This window comes from Nannospalax galili, unplaced genomic scaffold, assembly GCF_000622305.1.
Source record: "Nannospalax galili isolate Female #2095 unplaced genomic scaffold, S.galili_v1.0 scaffold443, whole genome shotgun sequence".
Classification (NCBI taxonomy): domain Eukaryota; kingdom Metazoa; phylum Chordata; class Mammalia; order Rodentia; family Spalacidae; genus Nannospalax; species Nannospalax galili.
In genome coordinates, this window is record NW_008352479.1 from 4,767,141 (window position 1) to 4,789,264 (window position 22,124).

At 45.0% G+C, this 22,124-nt stretch overlaps 2 protein-coding genes across 5 annotated transcripts in view; both read left to right on the forward strand.

Annotated features, from left to right (window-relative positions):
- Kif15 (kinesin family member 15) overlaps nt 1–4,638 on the forward strand; it is an 86,526-nt gene extending 81,888 nt beyond the window's left edge. The window contains exons 33-35 of the mRNA XM_008849496.3: nt 3,262–3,427; nt 3,633–3,764; nt 4,154–4,638. Of these exons, the coding sequence (XP_008847718.1) occupies nt 3,262–3,427; nt 3,633–3,764; nt 4,154–4,216 (361 nt within the window). The 3' untranslated portion in view covers nt 4,217–4,638. The remainder of the gene's footprint in view (nt 1–3,261; nt 3,428–3,632; nt 3,765–4,153) is intronic.
- Nucleotides 4,639–10,273: 5,635 nt separating this feature from the next.
- Nucleotides 10,274–16,498, forward strand: Tmem42 (transmembrane protein 42). 4 transcript variants are annotated; one of them, XM_008849504.3, is made up of 4 exons: nt 10,274–10,484; nt 12,743–12,889; nt 13,498–13,669; nt 14,483–16,498. In XM_008849504.3, exons 1-3 carry the CDS (start codon nt 10,293–10,295, stop codon nt 13,636–13,638), a joined length of 480 nt encoding a protein of 159 aa, XP_008847726.1. In that variant the 5' UTR covers nt 10,274–10,292; the 3' UTR covers nt 13,639–13,669; nt 14,483–16,498. The 4 variants fall into 4 exon arrangements, with proteins under 4 accessions (XP_008847726.1, XP_008847724.1, XP_029410121.1 ...); XM_008849502.3 differs by having other exon boundaries at nt 13,498–16,498; XM_029554261.1 differs by lacking the exon at nt 13,498–13,669.
- The last annotated feature ends 5,626 nt before the right edge of the window (nt 16,499–22,124 follow it).

Below are 22,124 nucleotides of genomic sequence, written 5' to 3' on the forward strand. Positions count from 1 at the left end.
ACAAGGTCTCCCTGTAGCCCCAGCTGTCCTGGAACTCACTATGTAGACCAGGCTGGCCTTGAATTCACAGAGATCCGCCTGCCTCTGCATGCACCACCACGCCCTGTAACTTATTTATTTTTATTTTATGTGTATGACTATTTTTCCTATATGTATGTAAGTGCACCCATTGATTGCAGAGGTCAGAAGAGGGCATTGGGTCTTCTGAAATTGCAGTCACAGACAGTTGTTAGCTGCTATGTGAGTACTGGGAATGCAGATCTCCACAGCAGCCAGGGCTCTTAACCACTGAACCATCTCTCCAGCCCTGAATTACAACCATTTTAGAGATAATATCCTCTGAGACCTTCTAGCAAAATGAGTAAAAGCTATCTTTGTGGCATGAAATTCACATACTGCAACAGACAGTAAAAAAGAAATTAGGGGCTGGAGAGATGGCTCAGCGGTTAAGAGCACTGCTCTTGCACAGGACCAGGGTTTGATTCCCAGCACGTATATGGTGGCTAACAACCACCCCAACTCCAGTTCCAGGGGATCCCATGCCCTCTTCTGACCTTTGTGAGCATTGTACAACATGAGTGCACTAACATGCATGCAGACAATACACTCATACACATAAAAATAATTAATAAATTAAAAAAAAATTAGTCCCAGCTTAAAACAGCAATTTTAAACATTATGTTGTCCATATACATAGTGAGGATGTTTTTAAAATCTACAGGGAACCAAATATCAAACTGTAGTGGTATAGGCCAGAAATAATTTCACCTAATGGGGCTTGGAGGTATTCTAACTCAGTGATACCAACAGGGACTCAGACTTTTCCCATCCCTCTACTTTTGTTACTCTTGACCACAGCAAAGCTACTGCAGCTCCAACATCATGTCTCCATAGGACTTTGACAGCTTTCAGTGAGATGAGATCCAAGGGCTTTCTTTTGTTAGAAACCTCCAGCTTTCATACTGTCTCCTTGGCCAGAATAGGTTCACATGACATCCTCAGGGCTAAGAAAACCAGTGTCTGGCAAGGAGATAAAAATAACCATGCTCAGCTTGGACCAGATTTCTTTCTCATTGCTGTGGTTAAAATACTCTGACCAGCTGGGTGTGGAGGCGCATGCCTTTAATCCCATCACTCTGGAGGCAGAGGCAGGTGGATCCTCTGAGCTCAAGGCCAGCCTGGTCTACAGAGTGAGTTCAAGGCAGCTGGAGCTACAGGGAGACCCCGTCCCAAAAAGACCAAAAAAAAACAAAAAAAAAAAAAAAAAAAAAAACATACTCTGATCAAAGAAAAGAAGTTTTGGTTTACAGTTGCAGAGATACAGTCCATCGTGGTAGGGAAGGTGGGGTGTCAGGAGCAGGAAGCTAGCTATCACATGCATCTGCAGTTAGGAGACAGAACACAGGGAATATGGCTAGGCAGTGAAACCCAGGACCCACTCCAAGTGACATACTTTCTCTAGAATTTCTCTACTTCCTAAAGGTCCCACAACCTTCTAAAACAGCACCATTGGCTAGGAACCAAGCCAGCAAGTGTTTCAAACACATGAACTTTAGGGGCTGTTTCACATTAAAACTACACCACCATACCACAAAGCATTTCTTCCAACCAAAGCAAAACAAATAAAACAAAGCAGAGGCAAAGCACCTTCCCGCGCCCTCTCCGTGGGGACCATAGAGCACGCTCTGCAAGCACCTCACTAAACTGAGCTGGCCTGTGTGGGGGTGCAGAGCCTACATTATCACCTCATCAGCAATCAGGAAATTTATGAATAAAACAATTTTATCAAGTAGCGAAATCCTATTCTTTGCAATTGATAGTTATATAAAATGCATAAATTCTTAATTACATATCCTTGAAGAAGAGATTAGTGTCTCATTGTGTGAGGACCATTTTTTTTGTTAGTTTTTTATGAGTGTTTGCTTGCATGTATGTAAATACACCCATGCATGCAATGCCTGTAGAGGTCAAAAGAGGGTGTTGAATCCCCTGGAACTGGAGTTATGTCTAGTTGTGAGCTGCCATGTGGGTGTTGGGAATGGAACTCAGGTCTATGCAAGAACAGCCAGTACTTTTAACTGGTAAGCCATTGCTCGAGCCCTTGAGGATCAATTTTTGAAATCAGAAATGATTATTCTGAGATTGGAAACACTTAATAAACCCCGAAGACTGTAATGTACTTAATTTCCATGTCCAAGTAGACAGAAAATTTCATTCTAAATTTTTCTTTTTTGGTCTTTTTGAGACAGGCTCTCTCTGTAGCCCCAGCTGTCCTGGAACTCACTATGTAGACCAGGCTGGCCTTGAACTCACAGAGATCCAGCTGCCTCTGCCTCCCTAATGCTGGGATTAAAGGCATGCGCCGCCTGGCTAAAATTTTATTATTTAAAAAAAATGATTTAAAGCTGGTTGTTTGAAGCCTCAACCACATAGTGAGTTCAAGACCAGCCTGGTCTACATGAGTCCTTTTCTAGGGAGGGACGGAGGGAGGGAGGGACTTGGTTAAATAATAAGCAAATTTAACAAAGACCAGATTCTACCTAGATTCTGTAGCTTTGAAAAAATGTAGAGACAGAGAGAGAGAGAGAGAGAATGGCTCAGCAGTTAAGAGCACTGGCTGCTTTTGCAGAGGACCTGGGTTTGCTTCCCAAGCACTCCCACTGTGGCTAACAACAGTCTGTAATTCCAGTTCCAGGGGATCCAGTGCCCTCTTCTGACCTCTTCAGGCATGCACAACACAAATGAACCTACATACATGCAGGCAAAACAGTCATATACATAAAATAAAAAATAAATAAATGGTTCAAAGACTTGTCAGGATGAAAGTCTTGGGTAAACAACAAAAAAAAATTAGGTATTTATCACTGAGTAGTCCACTCTTCACCATACTGAGGCTGGAACCCAGGGTTAGGCAATCTCAGGAAAGCACTCTACCACTCAGGTCCACCCCCAGTCCTAGATATTTTTTGCCAGCTATACAGAAGTATTGAAGAGTAGTGATACTTTCGAATCAAAATTCTGTTTTGTTCTGTGTGTGTTTTTGAGACATAGTATCCCTATAGCCCCAGCTGACCTTGAACTGGCTGACTTCGATCTCACAGAGATCTATCTGCCTCGCCCTCCCAAGTGCTGGCATTAAAGGTGTGCACCACCACACTTGGCTTTAATGAAAATTCTAAGCTTGGGAGGAAAACTTAATTTGAGTGCTGTTTTATAATCATATTTCCTTAGAATGCCATAAAGTAATGTTTATTCTTGCAGTCTAGAAGAAGTCCAAAGCGCCCTGCACAGCAAGGAGATGGACTGTCATCGAATGACTGAGGAAGTTGAGCGAACCAGAACTTTGGAGTCAAGAGCATTCCAGGAAAAGGAGCAACTGCGGTCAAAATTGGAAGAAATGTATGAAGAGAGAGAGAGAACATTACAGGTGTGGAGGTTTTCCATGGTGCTTAGACTAACTGAATAAATAGATTTGGCAAAACCCTCCTTTCTGCCTTTGTGCATCTCAGGTCCAGTTTCTCTAGTGTGCAGAGATAGTGCTCACAGGTTCTGGGGACCTGGACTCCCTCTCTTACTTGCTGTGCTCTTGGAAGAGGAGATGTAATTTGATCTTCCCATCCTTGGATTGACAGGAAATGGACGTACTGAGGAAGCAGCTGGAATATCTTGCTGAGGAAAATGGAAAGCTAATAGGTCATCAAAACCTACATCAGAAGATTCAGTACGTAGTGAGACTGAAGAAGGAAAACATCAGGCTTGCTGAGGTAAACTGAAAACTTACCAATTAATTCATGATGGTTTTTAAATGATTATTAAAATTAAACTCTTTGAATTTGCCATAATTTTTGTTTGTTTGTTTCTGTTTCTTGAAGCAGACCTCACTTTATAGCCCAGGCTGATCTGGAACTCATAGCAATTCTCCTGCTTCAGCCTCCCCAGTGCTAGAATTATAGGTATGAGCCATCATACCCAATAATTAAGTCATAATCAGTTAAATTCACACAGATGCCAGATTTTATTTAATATTAATTTACAAATTGAACACTATAGCTTTAATTTTAAAATTTAGTGAAATTTAGTGAAAATCAAGAGAAAGCTCCTAATAAATTAAGAGAATTAATTTCCCCCCTTTTCTCCTTTAAATTACTTACAGGAGACAGAAAAGTTGCGTTGTGAAAATATATTTTTGAAAGAAAAGAAAAAGAATGAATCCTAAAGATCCCAGCCAGCTCCCTAACATCACTTTGGAGATTCTTTAAAAGTAAGATCTACCCTTAACCATTTGGTAGGGCCGAACTAAAGTCCTTCATTTTGAATTATGGTGAGCAAGAACCTGGAATCTTCTGGTGGGCATCCTGCATGCATGTACAAGTCTGCTGTAAAGTGTCTCACAGCCTATTTCAAAGTTTCAAGTCACTTGTAAATTCTAGAAGACCCTTTTGCCCTCTTTAAAATAAAAGCCTGTAGCTGAGGTCTACAGCAAATGTTGGTCAGATCCTTTTCTCCTTAAATAACTTCCTTTGATTAACTTGGTGTGAGTCTGATGCCGAATTGTATAGCAAACTTGTTCATAATAGATTTTTTTATTATGTCATGAGCATTTTTTACATGTCTGTTTTTCAAATAAAATCTCCTTAAAAATCCCTTTTTTTAATGTGTATGACTGTTTTGCCTGCATGTATGTATCATGTATCATGTGCGTGCAGTGCCCATTGAGGCCAGAATACAGCATCTGATCCCTCAGAACTGAAGATATGAACTGTTGTGACCTGCCATGTGGGTGCTGAGAACCAATCCTGGGTCCTTTGCAAGAGTCCTCTTAACTGCTGAGCCATCTTTCAAGCCCTTAAAAAACAATTTTAACAAAGTGATTTATATTATTCATTAATTTGATCATCACTATATACTTAAAGAGCACCTACAGTATGCCAGACACTGGCCATCAGTGAACAATACAAAAACTGTTCTCAGTGAATTTCTTATATCTGAACTACATTCTTTTTTACTGACAATAATACTCTGTTGCATGAATATATCACTTTTTTTTTTTTTTTTTTTTTTTTTTTTTTTTTTTTTTTTTTTTTGGTTGTTTGTTTTTTGAGATGGTCTCCCTGTAGTCCCAGCTGTCCTGGAACTCACTATCTAGACCAGGCTGGTCTTGAACTCACGAGATCCACCTGCCTCTGCCTCCTGAGTGATGGGATTAAAGGTGTGCACCACCACGCCTGGCTCTGGGTATGTCATATTTTATAATTTATTGGATCAACTGTTGTTGGATATTTGTGTTGCTTACATCAGGGCCTTTTACAAGTAATGCTCTATACATGTGAGAATCGTGGTATGGACATAATGGCTTTAACGTAAGTGAATTGATTGCTTGGTCATCTCAGAAGCCTGGGTTTAACTTTTTAAGACATTCCTAACTTTTCTACCTGTACCATTATGCAGTTCTTCCATTGGTCTATTTCTCTCCATCTATACCCATACTTGTTATTGTGAAGTTGGTTTGTTTTACCATAGCCATCTCCCATGGTGTGTAGTGGTATATCACTAGTGACTAAGGCTGTTGAACATTTTCCCATAGTATACAAGTACTACTGATCAATATAAGCAGCAAAACTGATACACTGCTATAACATGAATAGACTTCAGTGAACATGGTAAGTGAAAGCCAGACCCAAAGAAATACAGTTTCAGTTATATGAAATGTCCCAAAGAGGCAAAATGATAGCAAATCATTGGTTTCTTAGGGATGGGATAGAAGTAGGAACAACTGAATGGCATGAGGGAGTGTTTTGAGGTGGATATGTTTTTAAAATAAGTTTATGGTAATGACTGCACAACTCTATAAACTGACTAAAATTCTCTGCAGCACATCAAGAATTTCAGTTCTAAGCCAGGCATGGTGGCGCATGCCTGTAGTCCCAGCACTTGAGAGGCAGAGGCAGGTGGATCTCTGTGAGTTCAAGGCCAACCTGGTCTACATAGTGAGTTCCAGGCCAGCTGGGGATACAGGGAGACCCTGTCTGAAAAAGATCAAAAAAAAAAAAAAAAAAAATTCAGTTCTATCCGAATGGAGGTCTCTGAAAAGAACAGAGGAGAGTATCTCTAGTCCACGCCCTACTTGAGCTGACATGTTCCAAACCATTTTCTTAGCTCCCTCTGTCATTCCTGGACTGTCAGGGTCAGAACTTGGGCCCTGGCAGCCCTAATATGCTAGACTTGGCCACCCATCATTACTCCAGCTACAGAGACAACTAATGATGAAAGTTGAGAAAAGGGATTTATTCAATACAGCCACATTGGGAAGGGAAGCAAATATAGAGGTCTGGTGATACGCACCCCCCCCAAATCCATCTTTGGGGTCTCAACATGAGGTTTAGGTTTAAATAGAGGGCAAAATGTTTGTAATCTAGAGCAGTCCTGGTCAGGATGTGGGCCCACTCACCACTGTTCTTGCTGATCTTTTTTGCAAGGTTGCCTGACAAATTGTCAGAACTGTGTGAAATCTTTCTTGGAGATGGTTCCTCCATTGGCTGGCACAAGGGTTTCAGCCTTTTCTTTCCTTTGCATGAGATTCCTGGGAAAATTCTAGTTCCTTGGTGTCCATTATTTCAATAGTTTGATAGCTGAACAGCTGATAGCTGGCACAGATGTGTCCATTGCAACCAGGGTGGTTACAATCACTGACAGTCCTATATTCTTGTAGATACATCACATGCTGTTTTTGTAGTGCCAGAGATCAAATCCAGGGCCTTATGCATGCTAGGCAAGTACCCTCCTTTACACTACTATTGGATTAGACCCCACTCTAATGATATGACCTTAATTCCATTACATCTGTGATGACTCAATTTCCAAATATCGTCACATATACAGGTGTCATCTTTTTAAAGATTTTTATGTGTGTGTGTCATGTGTGTAGGAGCCCAACCACTAAGCCATCTCTCCAGCCCCACAATTGAGATTTTTGCAAAAAAAACCTGAGGAATCATGGCTTAGGTATACTGCTGCAACAGGGAGGGCCTGACCAGACTTAAGTGTTTACTTGTTTCTGTGAACAGAGAGATATGGAGAAGGAAGAGACTGAGGCTGGTGAAAGAAATGGCAGTAGGTGCTCCTTGTCTAAGTCTCCACAGGTCCCACAGCCTCATACCAGGGCTTCACACTTAAATTCTCTCTACTTTCCATAATGCTTATGTTGTGACTTCACACCTTTTAAGGCGAAGGAGTTTCTTTTTTTTTTTTTTGGTCCTTTTGAGACAGGGTCTCCCTGTCGCCCCAGCTGTCCTGGAACTCACTATGTAGACCAGGCTGGCCTTGAACTCACAGAGATCCGCCTGCCTCTGCCTCCCAAGTGCTGGGATTAGAGGTGTGTGCCACCACACCCGGCCTTAATTGATTTTTTTTTTTAAGTAAATTTGAGATGAGGTATTCTATACCCCCAGAGTGACTACATTGGTGGCTCAGAGATGTTCAATTTCCCAGTGCTTGGAGAGTCAACACTTGTTCTAAGAAAGCTTCTGGTACATTCTGTAGAGAACACTGTATTGATTACGAAGGTTCAAAGGAAGGCAGTTCTCAGAGGGGATCACCTTTGAACTGGAGTTTACTTTTCAACATGAGATGGACCACTGCAAGGTGGCAAAAGGCAAATAAACTCTGAGCCCCTACCCTATTAGCCTACTAAAAGCATTCTTCCAACTGCTTTGTCATAAAGCACCAGAACAGGCTTCAGGGCCGTGATGTTTACAAACGAGGAACCCCCATGACTACTAAAACAACCTAAAGCTAGTGGAGATCTTTTTTTTTTTTTTTTTCTTGAGACAGGGTCTCATGTAACCCAGGCTTTTCTTGAGCTATGTAGCCAAGAATAACCTTGAATTCCTGATCCTCCTGCCTCTACCTCCCAAGTCCTGGGACCATAGGCAATACAACCACCACACCCAGCTTACAAGTGGAGTGTTGAGACAGATATATAAATAACAATCTAAATCAACCCTTTAGCTTTACTTAGTCTTAGTTGGCTTTAAAATCGCCAATTTTAGAGGACACACACCTAGGCAACACACTTGAGCCTCCCACTAGCTTCACTGCAAATACCACCTCTGGTTTCTGAATATGATAACAGTTGCTGAAACATGAAAACCATTTTTGCTAAAAGCACTGTATTACTTTTCTCATTCTGGGACAAAATACCTGAGAGAAACAACTTAGGAGAAACAACTCAGTTTCATGGTGGGGAAGGAATATTTATGGTGGTAGGAGAGTGAGGCAGACTTGCTCACATCACTGATGCTGATCAAGAAACAGACCTGGGTGGGGGCTGGAGAAATGGCTCAGCAGTTAAGAGCACTGACTGCTCTCGCAAAGGACCCAAGTTCAATTCCCAGCACCCACATGGCAGCTAACAACCATCAGTAATGCCAGTTCCAGGGGATCTGATACCCTCTTCTGACTTCCACGGGCATTGCATGACATGAGTGCACCTGCATTCATGCAGGTAATACACTCATACACATAAAATAATAAGTAAAAATTTTTAAAAACAGACCTGGGGTCTGAAATCTAGGAACTATAACCCTCTAGCCACACTCCTACAAACCTAATGGGCCAGCTCTGCCAATGTCCCAAAGGTCCCACAACCTCCCAATACAGCATCACCAGCTGGGAGACCAAGTGTGGAAAGAGTTGAGCCTGTGGAGGGCATTTCACAATCAAACCATAATAATTTTTTTTTCTTTTCTTTTTTGGTCTTTTTGAGACAGGGTCCCCTTGCAGCCCCAGCTGGCCTGGAACTCACTATGTAGACCAGGCAGGCTTTGAATTCACAGAGATCTGCCTGCCTCTATCTCCCAAGTGCTGGGACTACAGGCATGCATTTTTTAAATATTTTTATTATTTTTATGTGTGTGTATTGCCTGTGTGTAAATTAGTGCACCCATGTCGTACAATGCCGCGGAGATCAGAAGAGGGCTTTAGATTCCCCTGGAACTGGAGTTAAGGACGGTTTGCAGCCACCATGTGGGTGCTGGTAATTAAACCCAGGTCCTCTGCAAGAGCAGTCAGTGCTCTTAACCACTGAGTCATCTCTCCAGCTCCATAATAATCATTTTTAAAGAAATATTTTTATGTGTATGAGTGTATTGCTAGCATGTAGGTAGGCACACCTACCTACAGTGCCCAAGGAGATCAGAAGAGGATGTCAGATCCCCTGGAAATGGAGTTATGGATGGTTGGTTGTTAGCCACCACGTAGGTGCTGGGAACCAAACCCAGGTCCTCTGCAAGAGCAGCAAGTGCTCTTAACTGCTGAGCCATCTCTCCAGCCTTCACTAGAGTCTCTAGATATCTGATGGATGACTATAATGTGAAAAAACATTTGGTGTCTCTGTCTTCATATTGTCTGTTCAATCCCCAGGATCCACATAGTGGAAGGAGAAAACCGATTCCTGCAAGTTGTCTTCTGACCTCCATAGTCTCACTGACACACAGAAAATACACAAATGCAAAAAAGAGAGTTTTGGCTAGCCCATTATTTGCTAATGTTGCCCAGGCTGGTCTCCAACCTGCAGTAATCCTCCTGCCTCAGCCTGAGGAGTGCTGGGATGTGTATGATACCATGCCTGGCTGCACGGCCCGCTTCTCGTTTTGAGACAGGGTCTTTTTTTTTTTTTTTTTTTTTTTAAATCTTCACTGTAGCCCTAGCTGGCCTGGAACTCACTATGTAGAGCAGGCTGGTCTTGAACTCACAGAGATGTGCTTGCCTCTGCCTCCCAAGTGCTGGGAGTAAAATTTCCCAGTCTGACCTTAATCTTCCTGCCTCAGCTTTCTGGGTAACTGAAATTACAGAGTAGATGACCTTTTTTTATTTTTAGATGACTTTTCCCATGAAATGAGAAAAAACGTAGGTCCGGAGCGTTCCAGCAGTATTCTCAGCACTTGTCCACAACGGTTCCACCCTCAGTGTACTAGGGTCCCCATAGTGCTCTGCCTCAAGTCGCGGGTCTCCAGATCCATTCCCTGCATCATCGCCTCTGTGAGGTGCAGGCTGGTTTCTGGCTCTGCAAAGCCTGAACTGGGCAGCTCAGGTGAGCGTCCACGCAAAGCTCGGCAGGCTGTCGAGTGCGGGCATGAAGCTGAGCCATTAGGCCTCAGTGCAGGGTCACCAACCACCTAACCCGATCCGCACCCCCCGCGCCACGCCTCCTGGCTCCGCCCCACGCGGCCCCGCCCAGACGTTGCTCAGTCACGTGAGCGCGCGCCGCTCAGCCGAGGCGGGCACGGGGCGCCATGGCGGCTGAGCCTCAGCCCCCAGGCGTCGCTGTGTCGGCGGCCGCTTACCCGGAGTCGCCGGCCGAATATCCTGCGCGCCTGCAGGCCGGCGCGATGCGGCGCCGCTTCTGGGGCGTGTTCAACTGCCTGTGCGCCGGCGCGTTCGGGGCCCTAGCCGCCGCCTTCGCCAAGCTGGCCTTCGGCAGCGAGGTGCAACTCGGGGGTAGGGGGCGCCACTGCGGGGGGCGGGCGGGGTGGGGGAGCAGGACGGCATGCCGGGCTCCAACGGCCTCGCGCCTGCGCGTGCGCTCCGGGACAGGCGGGTCGCAGGTGTTGGGTCTTGTGGGCCCTGCTTCCGGGGGGAGGACCTCCACGACCACCTATCTTTAAGCCCCTCTTGCCTCCGCTTTCTCTGCTCTTTAAGTGAGATAGCTTCCTGCCCTTAACAAGAGCTGGCGAAGAATAGTCATCTGGGCAACTATAGGCCAGGGAGACTGAAAATCTTCGTAGCCTCCTGACTGAACACTAAGCACCTTCCTAGTGAGCCGATGGGCCTCTTGCCTGTCTTGTCCTGGGTCTTAGACCCTCCTGGGCGTCATAGAGATAGATGTTCATTCATTTGCAACCCAGAATTGAACCCTCATGTGTACCGGGGACTGGATGAATATTTATATTTTTGGCAATTTAGGGCCAATCCAGTGGGAATTGCTAGGCTGGAAACTTGCTTCCCCATGGGTATTCTTTGAGGAAGTCTTTCAGAGTGAAATGAAGGACTCTGGACCACCATGAAGTTTGGAGTCTTTCAGTTCTTTAGGCTTTCATTACACCTTGTTCAAGCAGGCTGCCCCTTGGCCCACAGGCTGCGTTTGTAAATGACCAGAAGCATCCCTTTCCAAAAGGCTAGATGTTTTGCTGCCAGGAAACCTGCAAGAAATATGAGTGAGCTTCACACGGGCTCGGCTTTGGGAGAACCTCCTGGCTACAGGCAGGTTCCTCGCTCTCCACCAACTAAGGTCTGCATATTCTTTGTAGGAGGCTCCTAAAGATCCCCTAGTCTTTTCAAGGTTCTCTCCTTTTGAAAAAAAAAAGTGAAGAAAAATCTGCAAGTTCTGTGGGTAATGCCTGGGATGACCAGTCAGACAGCCTTGGTGGCATATCCCAGTCTGTACTTTGTCCTGGTTAAGATTTTGGTGCTGGGGCTGGAGAGATGGCTTAGCAGTTTAGAGTACTGGCTGCTCTTGCAGAGGATCCGGGTTCAGTTCCCAGAACCCATATGGCAGCTAGCAACTGTTTGTACTCCAGTTCCAGGGGATCTGATGCCCTCTTTTGACCTCCATGGGCATTGCATGACTTGGGTGCACTTACATACCTACAGGCAATACACACTCATACACATAAAATAAAATGTCGGGTGTGGTGGTGCACGCCTGTAGTCCCAGCACTCGGGAGGCAGAGGCAGGCGGATCTCTGAGTTCGAGGCTGGCCTGGTCTACACAGTGAGTTCCAGGCCAGCTGGGGCTACAGGGAGACCCTGTTTCAAAAAAAATGGTCTTTTTGAAACAGGGTCTCCCTGTAGCCCCAGCTGGCCTGGAACTCACTGTGTAGACCAGGCCGGCCTCCAGCTCACAGGGATCCGCCTGCCTCTGCCTCCCGAGTGCTGGGACTACAGGCGTGCACCACCACGCCTGGCAAAAATAATTTAAAAATTTAAAAAAAAGAGATTATGGCGCCACACTGCCTGGGGCTCTTGTCCTGGCAACACTTTAGGCAAGTAACTTAATGGCCTCAGTTCTTTATCTCTAAAATGAAGTTCAGGAATAAAAGAGAATGCCTTGAGAACACTTACTGTAGGTACTAACACAGAAGCTGCCAGAGTGGGCTGTAACCTGTACATGCCGGTGTGTGAGTGGGAGGCAGGCTAGGCTCATTTATGCTTTATCCAGTCCTCCTGGCCCACTCTTTCTTTTTGGGTCTTTTCAAGACTCCCTGTAGCCCCAGCTGGTATGGTACTCAACACTTTGTAGACCAGGCTGACCTCCATCTCACTGACCTCCATCTCACAGAGATCCACCTGCCTCTGCCTCTGGAGTACTGGGATTCAAGTCCTGCATCATCACACCTGGGACTACTAGCTACTTGGTGCTTTGGGAATGGTGGTCAGTCATTGGCTACTGGAGGACTAATGGTTTGTGTTCCATAGAAAACACTGGCTCTGGATTAGCATTTTGCTTCTGCCAGGGTCATAAGGCCAGAAAGGATCTTTCCTGAGTTTGTGTCATCTATAAGACAAGTCTGCTACTGACAGAGTCAAGCCCTGCATGGGATGTTTTGAGGCCCCTCTGGGCTGGGAAAGACTTTTAGAAGGGATCTGATGGCAGCTGATGTGCTGCCACCCTGATGTGCTGTAAGAGGGCTGCAGGTCAGACTGCCCATGGCGGATGTAGCTGCAGTGACATTTTCTCCTGCAGGTGAACATTGGCTTATGTATCTTAGGCATTATTGCCATGGCGAGCACCAATTCTCTGATGTGGACCTTCTTTAGTCGGGGCCTCAGTTTCTCTATGTCTTCAGCCATTGCATCTGTCACAGTGACTTTTTCAAACATACTCAGCTCGGTGAGTAGCCTGGGGTATGGTGACCTTGTCCTTAGGGTTCTGGGTGAGTTATTCTTGGGGAGCCCCTGCTTTTCTAGGCTGAAGAAAGGGCAGGAAATGAATCAGAGTTGGGCTATGACTTCAGTCAAGGAGCATTTAAACATGGGAAAAGTAAATAGGAATAAAGCCTGATGTCAAAAGCCTATGTGCTCACTGCCACTCTAGGCTAGCACCCTCTTAAAGTCCCTCAGCACGTCTCCCGTAGGTCTGGAAGCTCTAGAATTACCTATAGGGCACGGATGGGTCAAGGTTCTTTCTGTAAGTGCAGAAGCTAGAAAGTGGAACTAAAGCCAGTCAGTCCTGAAGTGGAAGGAGGAAGGTCATAGTAGCCAAGTTTGGGGCTGTGACTACCATGCATCACCAGCTGTATGCTAGACCCGTTCTGCTGGGCTTCACTGCTTAGTTGGGGTAGCCCCTGAATTCCACAGAGGAGGCACGTGGATTGGCCTGATGAAGATAGTGGCTTGATGTAAAGCCCAGTCTTCTGGTCCCTAAGAGGAAGTTAGTAACAAAGGAGTGATCATGCCACCCTGGCAGGCCAATTCCCTCACAGCTGTCTCTGCCCACAGGCCTTCCTAGGGTACGTGCTGTATGGAGAGTGCCAGGAGGTCTTGTGGTGGGGAGGGGTGTTCCTCATCCTCTGTGGGCTCACCCTGATCCACAGGAAGTTCCCACCCACCTGGAAGGAAACTCTTCAGAAGCAGCAGTGATATCAGTTGGTTGGATGGACTCACTGGAAAGGTGACCATGACACCTAACCTGGGGTTGGAGTGTTGGATGCTTCTAGGTGGTGTGAGAGAGCAGCCTACTGACTGTCAGCCAGAGGGATATGCCAGACCGGCCAAAGCCTCCAACCTCACAGCCTGAGGGCTGAAGCACTGCTTCTGTGAGGGGAGACAACCACCTCAGCATGAGGCCTGAGCCCTTCAACATTTGTGAAATGTTTCAATTCTTGTGCTCCAGGGCCTCCGGAGTGAGCCCTAGCAGGCTCTGGAGATCTGGAGGGTGCTCAGCAACATGTCTGGTCCTGAAAACACACTCTGTAATTACAGTCCTGCCACCTGACCAAGGCTCCTCATACCTTCAGAGTCAGCAGCTGGTGGGGCTTCCTGACATAGCCATGTGATGTGTCAGGTAGTCTGTGCCATGCCTGTATAACACAGCAAGAGAAGGTCCCAGGCTATTAAATATTTCTTTGTAAGTTAAAGCTGCTAGGCATGGAATTTTAATTCTTTCTCTCTCACTTTGGGAGTGACAGTGAGCTGAACTTCCAGAGTAGGGTAGGCATGGAAGTTCTGTTCTCTCCCAAGTCTCCTGGGGTAGGACCCTGCAAATGAAGGACCTCAGAGTTCTTCTTCACTTTCCTTATTAGGTAAAGTGTCTCAGAGGGTGGCCTTACCTTTACTGTTAGGTGTCTTCTGTCTTTTTATTTTGTTTGTTTTATGTGTGTGTGAGTGCAGACATGTGCCACACGGCACACGTGGCGGTCATAGGAAAATTTTGGGGAGTCAGTTCTCACCTTCCATCTTGTTTAGGCAGGGTTTCTCATTTCAGATGCGAAGCATACTCCAGGCTAGCTGGCCTGCAGGCTTCTGGCTGATTCTGTCTCTGGCTCCCATCTTGCTGTAGAAGTGCTGGGATTACAGATGCATACCTCTACTTCTGGCATTTTATGTGGGTTTCAAGGATCAAACTCAGATCATCAGGTTTGTGCTTTTACTTGCTGAGCCATCTCCCCAGGGCCATCCTTTGACTTTCCTTCCCAGCTTTCCTTGACTCTTGATGTCTCACACCATGTGTATAATTGCTAGTGCAAAGCCATCTGAGCATTACTTTTCTGTCCCGGCACACAGCTTTAGCCTGGTACTTCTCTGCTTTGTTCCCCTGGGACTCCTAAAAGCCTCTTTCCTCCCCAGCTTTCCACATATATTCTCCACAGTTGCCAAGGCCCTGACTGCTGGGGCTGGGACAGGGGAGGATCCCATCTAGACACCTCATCTTGCCTGCACAGTGCCTGAATTTCCCCTCCCTTACCTTCTGCACAGGTGACAGAGGGACCTTACTGACACAGTTCCACAGCCTCTGCTAATTGGGGCTTGGCCCTCCCCCACCACTTTGCACAGGAATTTCTGTCTTGACATCTCTTTTATCCCTACATACTGGAGTCATCGCAGGGATCTGGTCTGAAAGGCTTCCAAATGAACAAGTCCAGAACTGCTGCTGTGCTTTTGTGCTTGCTCCTCTCCTCTGCCTTAGCCTCCCTTCACTCGCCCCTCTCCCTGGCAATAACCTCTGCTCCTATTTCTAAACCCTTTTAATCTCTCATGGGGGTCAAGGCAAAACTGTGATTCACAGATTGCTAGCTGCTTTGGCATTTTGAAGCCTCCTGACCACTCCCAAGAGGAAGGTGCTCTTGTTATTCTCATCATAGGTGAGGAAACTCAGGAGCAGGTGTAGTAACTTGCCCAATGTCACACAGCCCAGGCTCTCTGACTGTAGGCTTCGCTCTTAATCTTCACCACTCTCTTGCCTCCTACATCAAATCAAGCCCAGTGAGGCCCAGCCACACAATGTTCCCAAGTCTCAGATCCCTTTTGTCACCAGGCTCTCCTAGTCTGTATGTTCCACCTCCTTATCTACTCTGATCCCATCATTCTACCAGTGAGGAAGATGAAAGGCATTCAAGGCTCCATAAGGTGTGTTCCCATGTGGGCCAAGCACCAGCTAAATCCAAGTGTTACGGCTGCTTAGAGCCACTGGTAAGGCTCCCTGGGTCAGGCCATGACACAGGGCAGAAGAAGATCATCTTGGCCCAGGCACTGTCCTGAGGGAACCCTGCCTCCCATCTAGATATCAGCTGGATGCATAGAGATGATTGATATTGACTCTCATCAATAGATAAGCCTACAGGAAAACTAAAAGATCGAGATATTTTCATAAGGGGAGGATGAGTCATTTTCTAGAAAGAGAGTGGTACACCTCTGGAATCATCTGAGAAGACGGGAAAAGTTCATATTTTTTTCAGTGCAGAGGGTGGTTCTCTTACAAAGAGAATAAACTGTGACAATATTTGTGTTTCTAATGTGTGCCCTGGATGATGACTTGAGCTTTATTTTGTTTGCTTTGGAGCTAGATATTTGATACCAGGCTTTGTGGCCTTGATAGAGGGCAGTTACTGTTTCTTTATTTTACTTTCCTTTTTTTTTTTTTGGAGATAGGGCAGACCTTGAACTTGCTATGTAGACCAGACTGGCCTTGAACTCACAGAGATCCATCTGCCTCTGCCTCCCAAGTGCTAAGATGAGAGGCGCGTGCCCACATGCCTGGCTTACTTGCTTCTATTTTTGAAAATGTACAACTCGGTAGTTTTGCAGTATATACCCACAAGGTTTTCAACCATTGTCACTAATTCTAGAACATCTTTCTCACTACCAAAATAAAGTCATACCTATTAGTAGTCACTCTCTGTTCCATGCCCTACCCCACCCCAGCCCCTGTAATCACAAGTCTTTTTGTCTCTATGGATTTGCCTATTCTAGACATGTCATTAAAGTGGAATCATTTACTGTATGTCTTTTTGTGTTGCTTTTTTACCTACAGTGCTGTTTCTAAGGCATACTACTGTTGTAGCCGTAACAATACGGCTTTCTGTGGCTCAGTGCTATCCTATCCTGCAGATAAACCATTTTATCTGTCCATTGATCATGTGTTGGACACACAGGTTATTTCCATTTTGGAGTATTTGCAATGCTGGTATAAATACTAGTATACAAGGTGTTCTGTGAGCATGTGACTTCAACTCTGTTTGGTATATGCCTAGAAATGGAATTACTGGGGGATAGGATAACCCTGTTTAACTTTTTGAGGACTTTTATACTGTGCCTTTTACACCTGCACCATTTTACAGCCCAACCATCCAAGCATGAGCACCCCAGTTTCTCCTCTTCCTTGCTAACACTATTATTCATCTTTTTCAGTTTTTCAAATACGTTTGTTAATTGTGATAAAATACTCTGACAAATGCAGCTTAAAGGAGAAGGGTCCATTCTAGCTCACAACTCAAGGATACAGTCCATAATTCTGGTGCAGTCAGGGTGGCAGGAGCTTGAAGCAGCTGGTCATGTTGCATCCACAATCAGGAAGAGAGCGTGGTGAATGCTTGCCTGCTACTCAGCTCCTTTGCTCCACTTACCCAGTTGAGGATCCCACCCAGTAAATGGTACCATCTACAGGGGCGGGTCTTCCACAACAGCCATGCCCAGGGGCCCATCTCCCAGGTGATTCTGTGGTCCTACTAACACCAACCATGATAGCCTTCCTCCTGGTGCCTATTGTAGCTTTTATGTATTTCTATAGTGAGTAACCATGCCAAGCATCCTTTCTGTGCTTATTAATAATTTGTGTATCTTTGGGAAAATGACTTTTTAGGGTCTTTGGCCATTTTGAAAATTTAGATTTGGGGCGCTGGAAAGGTTGCTCAGTGGTTAAGAACACTTGCTATTCTTCCAGAGGACCTGGGTTTGATTCCTAGCACCCAGATGGTGCTACCTAACGACAGTAACAACAGTTTGTAACTCCATTTCCAGGATATCCAGCACTCTTCTGGCCTCTGCAGGCCATTGCACGTATGTGGTGTACTTAAATATCTGCCAGCAAAACACATACACACAAAATAAAAATAAGTAAAATATTTTAAAATTTAGGCTTGGGAGAGTTATTTTTGGTTTTTGAGATGGCCTCATATAGATCAGGCTGATCTCAAACTCAAGGCAATCCTCTTGACTTAGCCTCCCTCATGCTGGTAGCCTGTCTATGCAAGGAATTGTTAGAGGTGACCCCCATCTCCTCAGGTTTTCTTAGTGGAAAGACAGGCAGCTTGGGAAGCTAGGCAGCACTGAGGTAAGGTGAGAAGGGATTGAGGGCAGCAGAACAGATCCTCACAGCTAGCCCAGGCTATACTTCCTGCTCAAGAGGAGTAGCTCATAGTCCTGGCCAAAGCCTCCCACACTCATTTCTGCCATGACAGTTGTTCACTGACCTGAGATATTTATGATCTCTGTGCCCCCACTTTGTCACACTACCCTCCAAAAACCAGTCCACTCTCAGATAAGGGAGGCTCATCAGGACCAAGCGTCCGTCTCATCATCATTGACACCCCACCCCCATCCCCAGCTACTTCCAGCCGTTTGTCTTCCGCTCTCCCTAGAGAGTAAAGGATCATGGCTCAGTCTTTAACCCCCTCTCAAAAGGTAAAAACCAGCATTCCCCTCTGTCCCAGCACAGCAACCAAGAACACAAAGCACAGTAACTGGGAGCTGTGAGTCTGTGTGTTGACAGAGACAGACTGGGTATACACATGCCACACTGTACACATGGAGGTCAGAGGACAACCTTGGGTGTTTGTCCTCCCTGCAAGCCTTGGGGATTCTGTCTTTGTCTCCCCTCTCACTAAAGAAACACTGGGATTACAGATGTGCACTTACCCTGCCCAGCTTTGCATGGGCCCTGGGGATTTGAACTCTGGTCTTCACATGTGCTTGGGAAATGCTTTATCCACTGAGCCATCTCCCCAACCCCAGCTTTGACTTTTTTTTTTTTTTTTGGTCTTTTTGAGACGGGGTCTCCCTGTAGCCCCAGCTGGCCTGGAATTCGCTGTTGAGACCAGGCTAACACAGAGATCTGCCCACCGCTGCCTCCTGAGTGCCATGTTTAATGTCGTGTGCCACCACACCTGGCCTAGCTTTGACCTTTTTAAACTGGGTTATTTATAGTTTTTATTAAGTGGTAATTCTCAAATTCTACAAAGTCTAGCTAAATGTCCCTTAGCTATATAATTTGCAAATACTTTCTCTCATTTTGGGAGTTGTCTTTTCACTTCCTTGATGGTGCCTTTTGAAATATAAGAGATTTCTTTTGTTTTTGAAACGATCTCCCTGTAGCCCCAGCTGACCTGGACCTCTTTATGTAGACTAGGCTGGTCTTGTTAGGGTCCGTGACTCGGTGGGTCTCTTCAGGAGAACAAATACACGAGTATGGAGATGCAAAAATCAAACAGAGTTTTACTAAACCAGCTAGCTGGGGCCGACCGACCGTCCTTCCAAGACACGCAGGTCTGGTTAGAGCGATCGACCCCGAGGCAATTTCAGGTAAAGATTATATAGGTTCCCACAACCATTACACAAAAGCCCGCATTTATACAACCAATAGTTTCAAAGCAAGTATTTCACAAACCAATAACTTCAAAACAAGAAAAATGTTACAACTCCCTTCAGGTGTCTCAATCGGGGAGGGGAGGGATGGGTGGTATGTGTCTGGCGCGACCCTTCCCTGTTATCTTGTGTAAGCAGACATGCCTACGTGACACGACACAGATCAGACAGGTCAGGCTCCGGGGGCTGCAGCACTTGCCCCTATCTCCAGATGCCTGTGTCTCCGGTTGAGTTAATTGGTTACAAGCAGTAAATTCAGACAAGCAGTAAATTCAAACAAGCAGTAAATTCCTCTTTCCCTAACAGTCTCAGGCTCACAAAGATCCAGCTGTCTCTGCCTCCTGAGTGCTGGGATGAAAGGTGTGTGCTACCACAGCTGGTGAAACATAGGAGTTTTTAATGTTGATGAACTCAAATTGACCTTTTTTTTTCCTTTTACTTATGCATTTGATATCGTATCAAAGAATCTAGCCAAATAAGAATGTGACATATGCCAGATAATGCCAGGAATGTTGTAGGTTATTGAGATGACTGTCCTTTTGACTCTAGAGAGTTGACCCAACTAACATTTTAAAGGGTTCATTTATATTGAGAACATTCCATAGAAGACAAGACCAGAGTAGCAGGAAGACCCATCAAAGGTCCCTGCTGCCATCCAGGTGAGGGGGAAGGAAGCTTTGGTAGGAATGTTAAGTGATCAAAATCTAAGGCATTTTATTTTTATTTTATGTGTATGAGTGTTTCATTTGTATGTATGTGTATGCACACCACGTGCATGCCTGGTGCCCTCGGAGGCCAGAAAAGGATGTCAGATCCGTTGGACCTGGAGTTACAGGTAGTAGTGAGCCACCCAACATGGGTGCTGGGAGCCAAACTCCAGTCCTCAGACGAACAGGAAGCACTCGTAACCACTGATACATCTCTAACCCTCCCTCCACCAAGGCATTTCTATGACAGAGCCAGCAATCAGGAATGGCTAAGTGTGGGTATGAGAGAAAGAGGCATCATGGTTTGGGTGTAAGCAATTGGAAGAATGAAAATGGCAATAATGAAATAAAGAAAAGCTGTGAGAAGAATGTAACTACAGGAGTATTGAGACCTTAATGTGGAGCTGGGGATGTAGTTCAGTGGTAGAGCTTTTGTCTGGCATGTACAAATACAAAGCCCTGGGGTCAATTCCCAGCACACGCACACACAGTAGTTTGTAGTACAGCCAGGTAAAGGTGAAGAGGTGGTGGAACATAAGGTATTGAGGTCAGGGAGAAGCCTGGAAATCGTCAGCACAGAAAAGGTATCTGAAGGCACAAGATCCTCCAAGGAGAAGAGGCCCAGGGACTGAGCCCAGGCAGTCTAGTCCTTAAAAGTCAAGGAGCTGCCACAAAAGTGGCTAGGTGAGTAAAAAGAAAGCCCTAGTGAGGTAGGACACCCAGGCCAAGAGTATCCACCTGGAGTCATCTCCAGAGAGAGCAGTTATCACCCAGGCTAAAGCTGCTGAAGAGTAGAGTCAATGGAAGCTTGAGAAATGACCACCGGATTATCAGATGACTGACAGGAGCAGCTCTGAGGAGTGTTGAGGGCAAGAGCTAGCTTGACTGGATTAGATTCAAGAGGAAATGGAGGGTCATCTCCATTGGTTCAGAAACTGTATCTGACAGATTTCCACTCCCTTTCATATTAAACAAAAATAATGTGAGATAGGAGAAAACTTCCTTAATATGACATAAGCATCGTGTGCACGGTCTGTAGCTAACAAGGGAGTGGTGGAGAGCTTTCCAGTAAGTTTGGAAACAGGACAGGGCTTCTAGCTCTCACCCTTCTATTAGTACAAGTACTACAAGTACTATTTGGAACAGCTCACCAACAAGAAATCCAAGGCAGCCAACTTGGAAAGAAAGAAGTAAAACTAACTCTTTTCACAGGTCTTACATGTTTTAAAAAAAAAAAAAAAGTGCTGAAAAATTAGAATAAGCAAAATCAGCAAAGCTACAGAATCCAAAAATCAGTTATATATGATGTACTAGTAATTATCTATCTGAAAGGGGAAGTTATAAACAATTCCACTTACAATAGCATCAAAAAAAAGAAATAATGAGGACTAAACTGATCCAGGAAAGTAAAAGATTTGTGCACTGAAAACTACAAACCATTGTTGGAAAAAATTAGAGAATAAATAAATAAATGGAAAGACATCTAAATGTTTATGGTTTGGAAATTCTTATTAAGATGACAATTCTACCCCTATAGTGCTCTACAGATTCAATATAGTTCTGAAATCCCAATGTTTTTTTTCCCCCATTACAAATAGACATCCTAAAATTCATACTTAAAAGACCTTGATAGTCAAAACATCTTGAAAAAGAACAAAGTCCTGATTTCAAAATTGCCACAAAGTCATATAATCATAGCAGTGTGGTACTGATATTAGGACAGATATAGACTGGGGAGACAGATCAGAGAGCCGAGAGAAGCCCATAACAAAGGAGCCAAGACCAGTCAATGGGGAAAGGACAGTCTTCAACAGATAGAACTGGGGAAACTGTCCACATGCAAAAGATGAAATTGAGTTGGTATTTTATATACAAAAAATTCAAAATAGGACAAAGAACCAAACATAAAAGCTAAAACAATACCACTTTGGGGAGGAAAAAAAGGAGAAACACATGTCCATAGACTCATAATCATTTCTTGGCTATGATGCTAAAAAGGCAAATAACTAGAGGGGAAAAAAAAAAACCCTCAGACCATATATTGGGCTTCATTGAAATTCTTAACTTTTAGGATGAGTATAGGGGCCCATGCCTGTAATCCCAGCACTCTGGAGGCAGACGCAGGAGGATTGTCCATGGGTTTGAGATCAACTAGGGTTACATAGTGAGACCGTCTCTCTGAAAAAAAAAAAAAAAAACAAGGGGCTGGAGAGATGGCTCAGCAGTTAAGAACCCTGGTTGTTCTTGCAGAAGACCCAGGTTTGACTCCCAGCACCCACG

Coding starts and splice junctions, on each gene's coding strand:
- Tmem42 (XM_008849502.3), top strand. CDS start 10,293: ATGGCGGCTGAGCCTCAGCCCCCAGGCGTCGCTGTGTCGGCGGCCGCT. Junction 10,485..12,742: donor AGCTGGCCTTCGGCAGCGAG/GTGCAACTCGGG, acceptor TTTCTCCTGCAG/GTGAACATTGGCTTATGTAT. Junction 12,890..13,497: donor TTTCAAACATACTCAGCTCG/GTGAGTAGCCTG, acceptor CTCTGCCCACAG/GCCTTCCTAGGGTACGTGCT.